The sequence below is a fragment of the Sinocyclocheilus rhinocerous genome, unplaced genomic scaffold (genome assembly GCF_001515625.1).
Source record: "Sinocyclocheilus rhinocerous isolate Xijiao unplaced genomic scaffold, SAMN03320098_v1.1 scaffold119, whole genome shotgun sequence".
Classification (NCBI taxonomy): domain Eukaryota; kingdom Metazoa; phylum Chordata; class Actinopteri; order Cypriniformes; family Cyprinidae; genus Sinocyclocheilus; species Sinocyclocheilus rhinocerous.
The window spans coordinates 1,658,154-1,673,780 of NW_015654491.1; the positions used below are offsets into that span (position 1 = coordinate 1,658,154).

Below are 15,627 nucleotides of genomic sequence, written 5' to 3' on the forward strand. Positions count from 1 at the left end.
TAGCACTGCTTTTAAATTAATAGACCAATGTCAGTTCTGATGTTAGAAGAATGGAAAAACATTTCTTTCGATCTCTCTCTCTCTGTATTTCTATTGCTCTCTCACTCTCTTTCTCTCTCTCCACTTTATATATAGTGCCCATTACCTTGCTCATAAATTACATCCCAAACTGAATTACTCCTGCTTTTCGCTGTGCCAGGCAAGTTTGATGAATCCTGAGGCACAACACATCATCTCAACGAATCTGCTCCACACTGTCTTCCACCTCTTCAAACCACTTCAAATCATTTTCATTGCTGTGCTATTAAAATTTGTAATTCACACCTGCCATTTCACCTACAGATGGATGTGTGAAGCGGTGAACGGAAGTGTATGTGAAAACGCTGAAAACCCACAGGATGAAATTTATACGGAAGTCACATAAGTTTATGCTCGCATGTATGTCATGAGCAGTCTGACCTCTGGTCTGAGCTGTCAATCAAACAGACAGCAACAACAGTATTACTAGCAAGCTAGGAGCTTCTCTTCATCCTGCCTTTAGGGAAGTCACTGATGTTTCAGTTTTTTTTTGTTTTTTTTTGGCCATTTGCAATTTTCGGGTATACAAAGAGGGGGGAAATTTCGACAATAAAAATATAATATCCAATATATAACCAACGAAGAGGGGGGGGGCACTTTGATAAAAAACAATTAAAAAAACAATATCCAACAAATAGCCGACGAAACTGGCTGTACAAATTACGAGGTACGAATTTTTCGAAGAAATATAGTCTATAAATCACAATTAAAAAGAGCAACATTTGTTTCTGTTTTTAAACCATATCCGCCAACTCTGAAAAATAAAGGAAGGTGTTTACTGATGTTTAAATTAAAACTGTACCAACTAACTAACTGTATTTAAAATGTATCTATTGCTTCATAATTAACTGTATTTATTTGTGCGCAACATCACATTTCTCTCAGATTCCGTTCAAACGGCGTTGTTTAATCTGCAGTCGATTAACATATTTCGAGGTGGCATTCAAAATGTTGTCATCATGTCGGAAAAAAGTACTTGTGTGTGTTGATAATGAACTTTCTCCGTGGCAGGTATAGAGAACATGGAATCAGTGCAACATGACACCACTACACCCTTTGTAATTTGACAGCGGGTGCGTCTTATCAGATTGCACCGCGAGCACTGTCATTCTTGACTGCGGCTTCTCTGAGGCCCCGCTGCTCTTTTGACGTTCCGCTTGTCTCCGAGAATGTTTGAATGCGTGTTCGTGTGACAAGCAACATGTAATTATCCCTAATTGCGAAAGCATCAACTGGGGACACTTTACATGACCCAGTGTCGTTTAGAAGAAAAGGCATCACATCAAAATGTGCTATTGCAGTTTTTTAAGCTAGTATTACTGTCAATCATTGTGTATTTTACAGACCTCTTTTAAAAAATTAAAAAAGAAATACAATACAGTGCAATACATTATTATTATTATTATTATTATTATAATTATTGACGAGTGTTCTTTCCAAACCTCAGATTTTTTCATTTTAGAGACAGGAATCGAATGATTACACTTTTATTTCAATGTGTTCACTCCTTATAATGTGTAAAACTGGTTAATCGGGGGACAGAAATGTAAATAATAGTACAAAATAATCATTATACACATGGTGTATTTTATAGGACATATACAGAACCGTGTTGCTTTTGTGTTTTACACTCGTTTAATTGCTGCATAATAAGAAATATATTTTTTCACCAAATAAAGAGGTATAAATAGACAATTTTGTCAAACATAGTTAAATGTGTATTTTGTACGTTTTAGTGTGTAATAATGTGTCATCCTTTAGCAAGGAATTTTCGTTGTGCGCAAAAGTTAATATTCAATCTTATTGTAAAGATTGTATAATGGTAAAGCTGGTAAATTACTTCCAGGGTAATACAGTGGGGTAGGAAAAGCGATGGACCTCGGAACCGGCACTCGGAGCAACGAATTTTCTCTGAAAACGAGAGGCATCCCAACCAAAGTCTGCGCCGATGCGTGCGCCATGTTCGCAGCTTCCAGTTCCGCAGAGAGCTGACGTTTCCATTTGTTCCGCCGGTTCTGAAACCACGTTTTCACTTGTGTCTCCGTTAACTGCAGGCTGGAAGCGAGACAGGCTCTCTCGGAGCTGCTCAAATAGCGTTTCATATCGAACGTGGACTCGAGCTGATAAACCTGACTCCGAGAGAAGACGGTGCGCGTCTTCTTCTTGGCGGAGCTGCTCTGTTTGTCCGTGCCATCACGTTGTCTCTCTTCAGAAACTGGAGACATTTGGCTACACGCTCGCTCCTGCTCCTCTTTGTAATCCGGTAGTATGGATGGTGTCAAATGCGGCCGGCGGTCGATCCCATCCTGCACAGGTAGAAGTCCCTTTGTGGCACCTGCAACCAATGCAACACAAAAATTTCGTCTTATCAAATTGTGCCGTTAAAACACAACCCTCCAGTCCTTTTAATAATTATATAAAGCGTTTGTGCTTCAGTATATGCATAACTAATGTGTGAATTCAATAAATGGTTGCAAACACGTTTATTTTTAGTGTGGCACAAAAAGTGCTTTGAATATTCGTCCATCATCAAATTCACGCGGTGGGTTTTTTTCTATTAGGCTAAACATAGCCATTACTCGATACTTTACACAAGAGTTCATTAAATTTGAACTCTGACTGTTTGATCGACTGTTGAAAGGTTACAAGTGCCCTGTTAAATAAACAATACAATATGACTAGCACTGGTGCAAGATATTAATTAAATCGTGTTACATTTAACGCTCAATTGACGAAATGCAGCGTTGCCTCTGAAAGCCGGCATAATCAATTAGCAGACTCGGTTAAATTCGGTTAATTATTTGACCTTTCCCCTGTTCACCGAGGCGCGATAATATGTCGGATAAAAACACTACTGGAGTTTTTTCTAGTGGTGGCAATTGGGACAACATTACAATACAGTCGCAATTGGGACAACATAACAACAGTCACCGTAGTGACAAAAACAGTTCATGTTTTATATACTTACTGTTTCTTAAGTGAGACGATTCATAAAAGTGAATTTCTTACTAAACATCATGACATCAGAAATGTCTATATTGACCATGGCGGTAACGTTTGTCTCATAATAACAATACAAAGACACTGGGGGTATCGTCACTTACCGAGGCAGGAGAAGTTCAGAGGCTGGTGCGGGTTGCAGGACTCTGGTACACCGGGCTCAGAGCAATAGCAGTCGCCCGAGTCCTCTCCGGCGCTGCAGTCGTCCTCCGATGACACGGACAACGTCCGCTTCCTCGGCTGCGATTTGGGGCTGTCCTTTCCAGCCGACCGGACTCTCTCGTTGGAGGTGCCCAGAATGGACTGGATCGTGAAGCTTGAAATGGGGGCAGGCGAGCACTTGCTTCCGCTGTCCTCCGAATTATTCATTCTCGCCTCATAACAGTTCAAAAATGTTCTAAAAATGATACAATGCCAACGCAGTAATAAGTTCCGCTAAACATAGAGATGTTTTTCTTCCAATTTGAAAATGGTTCTTTAACGTTGTTGGGACATTAAAAAAACTTGTTTTTCGTGGGCTCAGAAGTGTTCGAATGCATTCCTCTCCACTTCCACACGCTCTGGTCTCAAGGCGGGTGGAACGTGCCCTCATTTGCATGTAGGTAAGACCGGCGCTAGCCAATCACGCGCTCAAAGCGCGCCCGGAAATTTCAAATTTTATAAAGGTTGAGTTCGTCGTCAGTGGCTTACGAGAAGTGCAGAGCGCTCGATGGAGATTAACTTGGTGCAAAACATTATACTACACTTTTTGTATAAAAAAATTTTAACGTGAAAAGAATGAAAAATGCAACAGTGCAAATATGTTCTTTGGCTTACTGTAAGTTACCTTATTATATATGGTAAGCAATATTATGTTTTATAGATAATATATAAGTTTATTGTAAAATATTATTTTTAAAAAAGCATAAATTTACACATTTATATTCTATTTAGCTACACAATACATTTACTCTAGATTATTCTTTTTAAAATGTAAGTAAAAAAGTATCACCTTTTCAGGGGGAATTTTTGGGGAAAGGGGCATTCTCTGAATTCCCTATGCGCGAACTGTCATATTTGTTTAGTTTTTATTTAATTTTTTAGTTTTTATGCTTGTTATCAGTTACGTACATTTAAGTGTTTTATTTTGCATTTTATGTTATTTAGTTTAATAGTTTAAGCTTATTTAGTTCATAGTTCATTGCATTTGGTTTAGTGGCATGGGTGTTTTATTGACCACATATGCTGAAAAAATTGACCCATTTTGAAAAAAAAAAGAAAAGAAATCATGTGGCCTTCCATTGTACCACATGTGCTATCAGTACATTTTGCTGTAATAAATGTAATACAAAGAGTCTATATATGTTGGTATATTAACATTATGTAATTAAAGGACATACAGGGTTAGAAAATGTAAAATATAATGACCAAAATGCCATCTCATACACAACTGCCGTTTATTCCACTGTAAATTTACCCCCAAATGCTTTAGAATGCACTTGTCACGGTCTAGCTGTAGGCTGGTCAACATTATTTTGTCCTTTTCCCTCACAACTTGACTACTTGACGGACGTTTGCCTGCAAAATATCACTGTAACGAGAAATTATAACCAACATTTTAATAGCTTTATGTGAACTACAGAATAGATAATCATTCATTGTCATATGTGCCTCTGGTTTTCCACTTTGATAAATTGATATTATTATTGCTTCTAATTTAAGTAATTTCCTGCTCCCTTATATCGACATAATATTTTTCTGTTTACAGGATAACGAGCTTATTTTTGATTTATTTGTTGATCTTAAAACTACGACTTGTATTGGATGCTCGTGTGAACAGGCCTCTGCAATTAAAACAAATGTAACAAGAACTTTAGTATAACGCTTGTTTGTCAAAAGAGTGTCACAATATTTGACCATGCAATTAAGAGCTTAACTGATCCAGAAGCATTTTTCAAACATATTTCATTGTAGACTGTGATCCTCACACAGAAACCCACTGCACAGACGACCATGCTGCTGATCCATCGAGGTGTCTTTGTTTATGACTAGTTAGGCATCTCAAGCACATGCATAGAGTTCTCAAGTTTATGCGTACAACAATAACCAACCTCCTAATCACAAGTCATCTGAATCCATGGTTTAGTTCAAAATCATATATCTTATTAAACAGTCGTTTTAAATTCCACTAGTCTTGTGCTATAAATGGCAAATTGGTCAAATAATCCAACACGCAGTCTAGGAACTAATAATGGATCCTATCTCATTTTTCTTGAAAATAATAAACTCATTCCACGTCCATTATCTCCGTTTAAGAATTAATTTGATCATTATGGTGGGCTAATCTACTGCCTCTGCGGGCCGGCTAGAGCGGGCAGGACCCTGTTTAATTGATTGACTAATTGATTGGGGGTGTGCGCTCGCCCTACCCCTGACTCGTGTCTCGAGGGCAGCTGTGGCTCTGCCACATTAGCTCTCGTTATCGTTTTCTAAAGGCTGGCGACACTTAACAAATGCTCTGGCTTTGTCGTGGTGACAGCGCGCGGACACCTAATGGACCAGAGGGAGCCAGGGTTGAGCGATCCCGACTACAAATTTCAAAGGTCGGCAGTAATGCCCTGCACACATGGGTCTCCCAACCACAGACTAACTGGGCCATACCAGTGAAAAACAGCTACATTTTGTTTTAAAAATTAATAGTAATTATATTTATTATTTTTGTGATGAAAATGTATATATCCAACAAAAATCTAATAAATAAAATCTAATATACATGAAAAAACTACAGTCAAGAACTTAGAGCCATAGCCATTAGAAGGGTGTTTGTTGAATTAACCACTGAATAACCTTATTTTGAAGAGTGTCTGTTTAAAGTGTACCTGTGGCTAGAACGAAAACATCAATGGGTGTTAGTTTGGTCTAGTAAGACCCTGGAAGTACGACACGTGCACTAGCCTGTACACGATGATGGAAACGATGTGGTTGAACTGTCACAATCTGCAACTCTGTTTGGAACGGTTGTTAAAGAGACCTATTGTGAGCGACCATATGCCCACATATAGCCATTTAGTGTGTAAAATATGAGGGTCTAGTTCACAGCGGCCCTACGATTTATGGCGCATTCACATAAGGCGTGAAATCCGCAATGATCGTTAAAGAGCCGGTTTTATACGCTGCGCCTGTCAGCCGAGGCTGGATGGCTTAAAGGCCGTTTAGACATATTAAACAAAAACAATAGGCTACACCAGAAATGCAGGCCCCTCACAGTATAGGCTATTATATATTCTACGTGTTTGGGGAGGAGGGAGTCGTATTGTCACAATTTTTTGTTGAAGGCTGTTTAAATTGGTACGAAAAGCGCATTTGTGTGTGTGTGTGTGTGTGTGTGTGTGTGTGCTATCAAGACACGTTTAATCCAAAAAAGTTGTATTTCTATTACTGCTTATGAGCAATTTTATCTATGTGTTTCACAAATACCTAGACAGGTGTACCATGATGAACACCCAGCGATTGTGGGACAATCTGTCACGCGCTCACAAAGCTAAACATCTTTCAAATCCGTTAGAACAGACGTTTTTGCACATGCTGTCTGTACATGCGCCAGACAGTAATAACCGAACATACACATCGAGCTCTGGCAAAAATGCTTTCCGCTAGAAAGACAGATGAAGTCATGGGCGCCTTTGATCTGAATATCAAGCTTCGATAAATATTAAACAAAGGGCCCTTTACACGTGTGTATTATGATATATGGCATGTCCAACTTTAAGATAAGGAAATTACCAGAGAAAATGATATCAATAAATTTTCTAAGTATAAACGCTGATTATGTTTCGATTTTCATTCAAGATTCTGAGGCTGGTCTTTTATTTTTTTTCTCAAATGGTTTTGCCCTCGGCGTTGTGGTGTCATTCCTCTCCGCAACTATATGTCAAATTAAAAACACAATTAAAATTTAAACTGTTTCAATCAGAGGCTGCCCCGCAACCTATGTTTCACTTAATAGAACTTTGATGAAAATCTGATGCTCGCTTTCAATCACAAAGGCAAATGGGAAAGGTGGGGCAAAAAAAGAAGATATCCTTTTCCATGAAAAACACCAAAACATTTCGAGAAAGTAATAAGCAAAGATAGGCCTAGGCCCGCTCCTTCTCAAGCGTTATACACGGGATTGAGTTCACGTTCTCGTTGTCTATTGTGGGTAAATGTGCTTTGCAGAGCGCTGAAATACATTTTCCCCTACACAGCGAAAGATAATTCAATAGGGCAGATGATAGTCCATTTTGTCAGTCTCATCCTGTGACGCAGAGAGCTGCTATCCTTTCCGCTCGAAAATGTGAGGTCGGCTAACTAAACATTGTGTTTTATCGAAATTGTTAAATCACCGTTCCGCCAGTTTTGAATAGCCAGGCTTTGATTAGCTGACAGCCCCGTCATATTCACAAAGAAAACACTATTGCGCAAATAGGAATAATCACAGCCAGAAAGAGATGATTTATGAACAAATTATGTGAGGGGATTGTTTAAATACCGGTTATATGCACTATTTGTTCAAACTTTTGTTCTTCTAGCTCTGTCTTCTATGTTAATGCGCAAAGTGTATTTTATCTGTTTACCCAACCTTCCTTCTTTGCATAAATAGTCAAATGGAAATTATCGAGTGATAGGCTAGTCTATTTTTTTTTTTTCGGTTTATGACAGTGGATCAAGGTCATCAGTAAGCCAATAGGAAAAAAGAACTGTTAACAATGCCCTTGATTTGAAACAATATTTTACAGACATTACCCGATCAATACTCGACAGGCGATAATGCTTCTGCGATCTATTAATTCACCGTAATGGGCTCGCGCTGAGCTTGCATTATATTATATGTCAATATAGGAGTTATGATTATTAGGCGGCGGTATTTGAATGTGCTCTTGGTTGAGTGCTCAGACCCAACGCAGAGTTTATTTCGACTTTACAGAGGAAGAGTGCAATTAGGAAGACCAGTGCTTGTCAATGAGCCTGACTGACCCATATTAAAGTTCTCTCGACACTGGTGCCTGTTTATAGCTATTTATGCGTGTAGTTTTAGTAATATAGACTAGGCCTATATTCAAATGCACGACGGAATTAGCCAACATGTCCTGTAGAACTTCTGTAATTGTTGTGACAAACTAGGCTATTCAACTTCATTTAATTAAAAAAAAATATTTTTCTTTAAATATTTCTGAAATAAGCCTCGAATCTTAAGCCTTCAATTTATAAGTTTGAGGTAGAATTTATTTTATTCGTTTTGAGCATTTTAGACGGATCGTTTTAAAGAAGAGTTTTCTATTTTTTTTTTTTTTGTTATTGTGGTTAATAATAATAATAATGTTGTTAGGTTGGTTGTTAGGTAGTAATAATAATAATAATAATAAGGTTGTTGTTTTTATTATTAATGTTGTTGTCTAACCTTTTCCACTCAAGTCTATATATATATATATATATAGACTTGAGTGGAAAAGTAGGCTTAAGGTTTGTAGCTACAGCTAAATGGGTCGTGCTTCAATATTTGCACGCATTTTACAGCACCAGCAGTAAACTCATCACTTACGGTTTTGACCACGCTTTTACACTTAAAATTCAACGCATAACAAATGAGCACGGTTTTTACTCTTCCTTCTCTCTCTCTCTCTCTCTCTCTCTCACACACACACACACACACACACACTCACAAAGAGCGGTGAAACTCTTAATGCAATTCCGCCAGCTCTCACCGATAATTATACGGTCTTATTGACAACGCGATTTTGCAAAACATCGCTTGTAGAGTCCGCCAGACCTAAAGGTGCACCTGCTTGTAATTGAAATGGTAATGGGTATTTCAGCTTGTTGAGGCGTAAGTGAAACAATTCCGGTTTTGCTGCACGGCTTAATTAGCTCATCGTATATATTTAATAAAATATTCTGCAACTCAAAAAAAAAAAAAAAAAAGTAAAAAAAAAAAACATTATTTTACTTTAATGTTTAGCAAAGCGCACTGAAAAAGTACATGATTTATTAATAAATAAACTAATTAGCCCACTTAATGATTTAATTATTAAATGATTTACATATTCATTTATTAACATCCCTTTAAGCATACGTTCGTTGTTTTGAAATACAGAATTACTTCCATATAATTTTAAAATAATTATATATACATTGAGCCGCCTCTAATTGGAACTAAAATTATTATATAGGCTAGGGGTTGTGCGATCTTATGTCAGTTTTGTCTCCCATATTAATTTCTTAATTTATATATAGCCTATATTATTTCCTGAAAATCATATTTTATCACTATTCATGTGAGTGCATTAGTCATGCAGCATGTCATACATGAACATAAAAATTGTGAGACATCAAAGAAGCCTTCTCGTTATTCGCCTCAGCAGTCATGCCACAAAGTCAGGTTAGTCACTCAAGACATGTAGACTTTAATAGTCTCCGTTTATTTCACAACAGAATTTAGCAATACAATGTAAAAAAAAAAAAAAAAAAAATTAGCTATTACTTTACAAATGACACATTTCCTCATTTTGGTTCGTTATATCTGTACATGTACATATACATCTGTAAATAATATAGATAAAAGTAAAAGTTTTAGTGTCTTCAGTTTAACTGTAGGTTAATTTCTGTCAGATTTAGCCTATGATTGTCCATTGAACGCGGGACCAAAATCGTTTTCAGCGGTTATCTTCTCAACCTAAGAACCTATTTTGCCTTAATATATAGATCATAGCCTACACAGTAGTATTGCACATCCGTGTTCAGGGCTGTGTGATTTTTTTTCTTTTTTCTTTGTGCTATAAAGAAATTCAACCATGTGTATAAAACCTTTTCTTTGACGTGTCAACAAGTTGATTTGAGATAGTCATAAACCGTAGCAGGTATAATAATAATAATAATAATAATAATAATGAAAGTAAATTAACGAAGTCATTGTAATTCACCACCAACCAACATCAACATTAGAAATGTAGGCCTCTAAACATTCGCCTTATTCGTGTGTAGTTTTATGGGTAGTTTTTATGAGTTATAAAAAAAAATGTAGGGCTCAAATGCATGATAGTGCGTCTTTGTACAATTTTTCTTTTCTTTTCTTTTCTTTCTTTTTTAATTATTTTTTAAACAAAAATAATTCGTCTCTTCGTTTCATTTCCCCCTGTTCTCTTTCCCTCTTCTCGAGTCTTTGTAAAATCGTTTTAGTTACATAGTTACATAGAAAAAGTCATCTCTAGTCCTCTCAAACCGGTCTGAGGAGGGGTACGGAGGTGACGATGGGATGCGAGTAGTAAACCGGATGAGGGAAAGTCAGCAGCGGCTGGCTTACGGGCACGTTTCCCGCTGTGTTGGAGCTCTCAGAAGACGAGTTCTCGTGATACAGGATGGGTACTCTCACAATCCTTTGCGCTGCTGCGTGGCTTAAGTTGGCGGCCTCTAGCTCTGCGGCCAGCTGACGTTTCCATTTGTTTCTGCGGTTTTGAAACCAGATTTTGACTTGGGTCTCTGTGAGGTGAAGCGAGGCAGCAAGGCCCGCGCGCTCTGAGCTGCTGAGGTAGCGTTTCATGTCGAATGTGGACTCCAGCTGGAACACCTGACTCCGCGAGAACACCGTGCGAGTTTTCTTTTTCCGGCAAGGTTTCTTGTCCGCGCCGTCGTCACCCTTCTTCCAGTCGTCCACGCCGCCTTCTTTTTTACCCTCTTCAGTGTCACTCTCCTCGAGGACAATCTCGTCACCACTTTTGTTGTCGTCTTCATCGTCTTTGGCATCCGGGTCTGATTTGAGCACGAGCTCAGGTGAATCTCGGTCAGTGCCTGTGATCGGTGAGGAGTCTCTCGCTTTTTGTGCTGCTACAGTAGGGAGATCAAATTAGCATTCGTTTTCTTTCAGAAACATATTCATATCAAGTTTCACAGGTCGCGTCACTTTGCCACATGACAGACAGGTGCAAACAAGTGTGGATCGTAGCCTACTGTCCAAATCTCAATGTTTTCAAATTTAAACATCGCATTGTAAAACTAAGATCATTTCAAAACATTCCACTTTCATATTTAAAGATCGAAAACAGCTTATGTAAATTGATACCTGTATGCTTAAATTATTTATAATATGTCCGGAAACATTTTCCAAACTATGGGCTGACTTGCTTCTCATTAACACTGCATACAAATGCAGCAACATTTGCTAGCAGAATCACGCTATTATTTATGATAAATCATAACAAATCAATGCACACTACACAAAAAGCTGTTCTGAGAAATCAAACCTTACCTTCTGTTCTGTGAAGATGCGCAGATGCACTGAGTGTGTACGGGTACCACCACGCCGAGGCACGCTCAAGATAAGCCGGTAACGCAAAGCGCTGGGTCGGCAACTCAAAGCGAGGAAAGTTTAATTCCCCAAACTGAGAGAGCGAGAAGCTGCCATCAAGTCCTGCTTTAGTTGATGCCAAAATAGGCTTAGGCTTTGGCGGCTTATTGTCAGAATTTAGAAGATTTTTAATGAAGAATGGAGAGTCTTTCACCGAAGCACATGTATCCTGGGTTGTTTCGGGCATGTTGGCTTGAAATTCGGGGTTATATTATTTTCTGAAAAAGGCTTAAAAAAATATGTTAACAATTTGAAGGTCCTTGGTAAACTCTTCCAGTAGTGGGAACTTAAACGCGGTTGTTTACGGTCGGCACTGACGTTAAAACGAAAGACAACAATGCGGAGCGAGATAAACAATATTAATCTTGCTGATCATCTTTCGAGAGTTCCTTGGTGAAAATGATGCTCACCGCGTCCGTCTGGCGCCAGATGCTAATGATGAAATAAAAATGTCACCAGAGTTAAATGCAGAAAGTATACGGCGATTGGGCACGTACAATAGCAAATGGGATGAAGGGAGAGATGGGAAGTGGAGAGTTTGGAGAGAGGAGGGGCCTGCCAGACTCTTCGCGTTGGCTGCTGGGCTGAGAGTTCTGTTATTGGTCTTATATAGTCCAATTAGGTGGCAAATGAGGACGAACCATTAACACAAAGGAACAAGGATTTAGCTCAAGCGGTGCGCCGATGAAGGCAATAGCGAAAAGTTTAGGACACGAGCATTGCAAAGTTACAGTTGACTTTTTTTTTTTATCAGTGTATCTCTGAAAAGTTGTTTACAGACTTTCTACATTTGGGCATAAAAACATTGATACACAGGCGTAAACTGCAGTTAGGGGCAGTGATATGAAATTGCACTAATAAATAAGAAGAAAAAGTGTCAATGTTGTAAGAAAATTTTATTTTATTTTTTTCTTATAGTATATAAGCAAATAAACTAAAGCATAAGTCCAACCCAAGTATGTTGAATATTGTAGTAGCAAATGATTTGTACAAGTAGCTATACTTAAACATGCATTTGTAGTAGCTATACTAAAATGTTACAGCATTTTAACATTGTATGAAACCCTTTCGTAAATAATACTGTAAACAATATAGAAAGCTATAATTATTTTTTTACAGGTAATTTTTAGGTAAAGAAGGTATTTAAAAAAAAAGTTGAAATCATTCTTTCATTAAAATCATCCATCCATCCTTCCATCCAATCCAGTCATTCATTCATTTTTCTAAGCATTAATGTTTTAAACTCAAATATTTAATAAGTTTTCATTGCAAACCAACGTTCGGTCCTTAGATTTGTTACTTTTTTAACTCTTTACCATCTATACGTGCAGAGTATTGGACTTCACGTTCGTTCGTTTTAAAGTTAAGTATTATTCTACAGTTTAACACAATTTCAAATAAAACAAACAAACTACAACATAAAACACAAAATCTCAGCAAAGAAAAATGAAACCAGTAGGTCATGAGGTCATACATTTGGTGCCACTAAATGTTGAGTTTGTTCGGGAGCAGCACATTGTCACTTTAAAAAACATCAGTGAACACATGGCCTGTCATCAAGCTGCCAACGTTGTCCATCTTTAATCAAAACCGTTTCTTGTTGTCGTCTCGTCTTATGAAAACGATCATTTCGACGCCATAATTATCAAGAGTGAATTTGATGCCACAAGTCACTGATAGAACGAGGCGAGAGCGTCCTCTACGGGTTATAAAGAATTACTGCATGCTTGCAAAACAGACTGTAAGCCAAGTCAGCAAACCAATAAAATCCATCTTGCTGCTGTAAAATTACTAAAACGAATTAAGCCCTTTGACAACATAGCTAGATCGACAGAGTAATTTAGTCTTGGACATAATAAAACGGTGATTATGATAACAATAGCATTGTTGTTGTTGTTGTTAATTATATTACTACTAATAATAATAGTAATAGCACATTTAAAGAGTAAATGCATGGGAGTTACAACTTAATCAGAACTGCTGTCACATCTGATTATGATATTATTGATTGCTGTTAAATTTAAGCTGGCACGTGATCCGAAGTTTGCTAGTTTAACTGTAAGAAGTGGTGACATGAAACAAAACAGACAATGGTTTTCTAAATACCAATGTTATTTTTAATGTAAATAGGATTAGTCTTATTGTGTCGAAATAATAAAATTAAATGATAGGATTGTTAAGACATTATCCAAAGACATTGAGTCGGTTAGCAGCCCAAACTAGCTTGTAAGAAGCTTAGTCAGAAAAAAAAATTACTATGCAACAGTTAAAACAGTCTTTTGATCACGTGTATACTTTCATTACATGTTTATCATCAAAATCAACGATTAAATAAATAGTTCCCTAGCGCCATCAGGTGTTAGGTTAAATAGTCAATGATGTTACAAAGATATGTGATTTCTACGCCAAGCTGCCATTATTTGTAAGATTGTTAATTATCTGAAATTACAAATGCTCATAATGCAAATATTTCTCAAAAATAAAAGAGAGATTTTTGATGGCAGCCCCATCATTAAAATACATATCGGCTACCAGTTTTTAACACAAGGTTTAATTCTAATACCTTGCATGAAAATAATACAGATTTATTACCAAAACAATAATGAGATTTAGATGGTGTAAGGCAGGACCAATTCATTCAGTGTAACTAAACAGCGAACGAATGTTTCATACAAAGAGTTTTATCCGTGAATGATGGACGTTACACAAAAACCTCTATTCAGTGTTCGCTGCATGCCTTAATTGGGGGCTTGTGCCATGTAGGCTGTGTAGATATTTCATATTAGTCTTCGTCTCGGCTCTTTGTGTCTCTGCCTGGTGGGAAGATATAATGTGCCCTGACTTTTAGATTATTTATTTCAGAGCGTGGAGTTATTGATTATTTCACCGGGAAAATTACAAATGGCAGAAAGGAATGACACGGTCAGCAGGTTCTATTAAAGAAATGATAGTATTGCTCATGGTTTGTTAAAAGGTCCAGTTTAGATACTTTATAGGTTTACATCCATCATCGTCTAACGACGCCGGGAGATGAGAAAAGCGCGTCGCGCGGTGACAATGACCCGACGCCGCTAACTTCGCACTGTAATTGCCCACGTTTTATAGGCCTATAGATTTTTGTTTTGATATCTTGTGAGTTTCTCTCGTCTGGTCGAAATTGTGATAAAAGACATTAATATAATATCGAAAAGCACCACACGCTGAAAAAAGGGCGAGGAGGTATTCCAAACCTTTGTGTAGCTTCAGTATACGCCTGTTGGATTTTACTGCATGCCAATGTGTTTGGTCACTATGACATCACTAAAAGGCATTAAATAATTACGGGGATTATAAATATTTTTAAAGGTCTATTTTGTAAATGGTTTTTAAATTTGGGGTGCACCAGATTTGTTTAGGAGATATAGATATATTTATTGATATAGATTTATTAGACGCAGACTGATCTGTGAATTCATATGACCATTATAAGGGAATTCATTAATGCCATATAATGTGTATACCCTGAATGCACCTAAAGTTGATTTTGATAACAGCATATATGCCAAATGCATGAATATTAATAAGCTAAAAATGTTTTCTAAGTAGCATTATTAGCACACTTAGTCTAAACCCTCACTTTAAAATATCTTGATCTGTTTAACCGACTTGTACAAAATGACCACTGCATGCTCTCTCCCAGTGCATTAATGTCCGGCACTATTGAAACGAGGCATTAAAAGCTTGAAGGTCAGGCTGCTCGTCTCACTGTAATACACACAATGGATTTAAACATGGCATTAAAGTTGTAAAGGACTGACTGTGGCCTGGCCCTGACCTGGCCCACCTTAATAGGGATGGTGAAGCTATTGATTGGCTGAGAGATAGTTAGAGGCTCTGAGTTACAGCGTGATTAACCAAGTATCAGCGAGCTGATTTTATATGCTCATTGGGCACAGAGAAAAGAGCAGAATTCAATGTCACTTTGAGGGTGAGAGGAAGCTCTTGCTAAGTGGGTCACAGGTCAGTTCACGTCCAAAAGCTGGATCACCACTGGACCATCAGGACCATGGTTGTCCATCTACGCTCATAGGATACTACCACAGAAAGTGGAAAGTGGAAATAATTAAGTAGAAATTTAATTCTAAAACCACTGAGAGCTATGATAGAAATAGTATTCAGTTTAAGTTTTGGTGAACTAGCACTTTAATGAT

At 37.6% G+C, this 15,627-nt stretch overlaps 2 protein-coding genes across 2 annotated transcripts; both read right to left on the minus strand.

Annotated features, from left to right (window-relative positions):
- Positions 1 to 1,819: 1,819 nt before the first annotated feature.
- Positions 1,820 to 3,480, minus strand: LOC107717079 (homeobox protein HMX2-like). Its single transcript, XM_016523725.1, has 2 exons — positions 3,183 to 3,480; positions 1,820 to 2,413 (listed from the first exon to the last, which is right to left on the minus strand). Exons 1-2 carry the CDS (start codon positions 3,445 to 3,447, stop codon positions 1,866 to 1,868), a joined length of 813 nt encoding a protein of 270 aa, XP_016379211.1. The 5' UTR covers positions 3,448 to 3,480; the 3' UTR covers positions 1,820 to 1,865.
- A 6,480-nt stretch (positions 3,481 to 9,960) lies between these two features.
- LOC107717080 (homeobox protein HMX3-like) lies at positions 9,961 to 11,888 on the minus strand. Its single transcript, XM_016523726.1, has 2 exons — positions 11,339 to 11,888; positions 9,961 to 10,917 (listed from the first exon to the last, which is right to left on the minus strand). The coding sequence occupies exons 1-2, from the start codon at positions 11,622 to 11,624 to the stop codon at positions 10,310 to 10,312; spliced, it is 894 nt and encodes a 297-aa protein (XP_016379212.1). The 5' UTR covers positions 11,625 to 11,888; the 3' UTR covers positions 9,961 to 10,309.
- Between the last annotated feature and the right edge of the window lie 3,739 nt (positions 11,889 to 15,627).

Coding starts and splice junctions, on each gene's coding strand:
- LOC107717079 (XM_016523725.1), bottom strand. CDS start 3,447: ATGAATAATTCGGAGGACAGCGGAAGCAAGTGCTCGCCTGCCCCCATT. Junction 2,414..3,182: donor TCTGAACTTCTCCTGCCTCG/GTAAGTGACGAT, acceptor CATTGGTTGCAG/GTGCCACAAAGGGACTTCTA.
- LOC107717080 (XM_016523726.1), bottom strand. CDS start 11,624: ATGCCCGAAACAACCCAGGATACATGTGCTTCGGTGAAAGACTCTCCA. Junction 10,918..11,338: donor GCATCTTCACAGAACAGAAG/GTAAGGTTTGAT, acceptor TCCCTACTGTAG/CAGCACAAAAAGCGAGAGAC.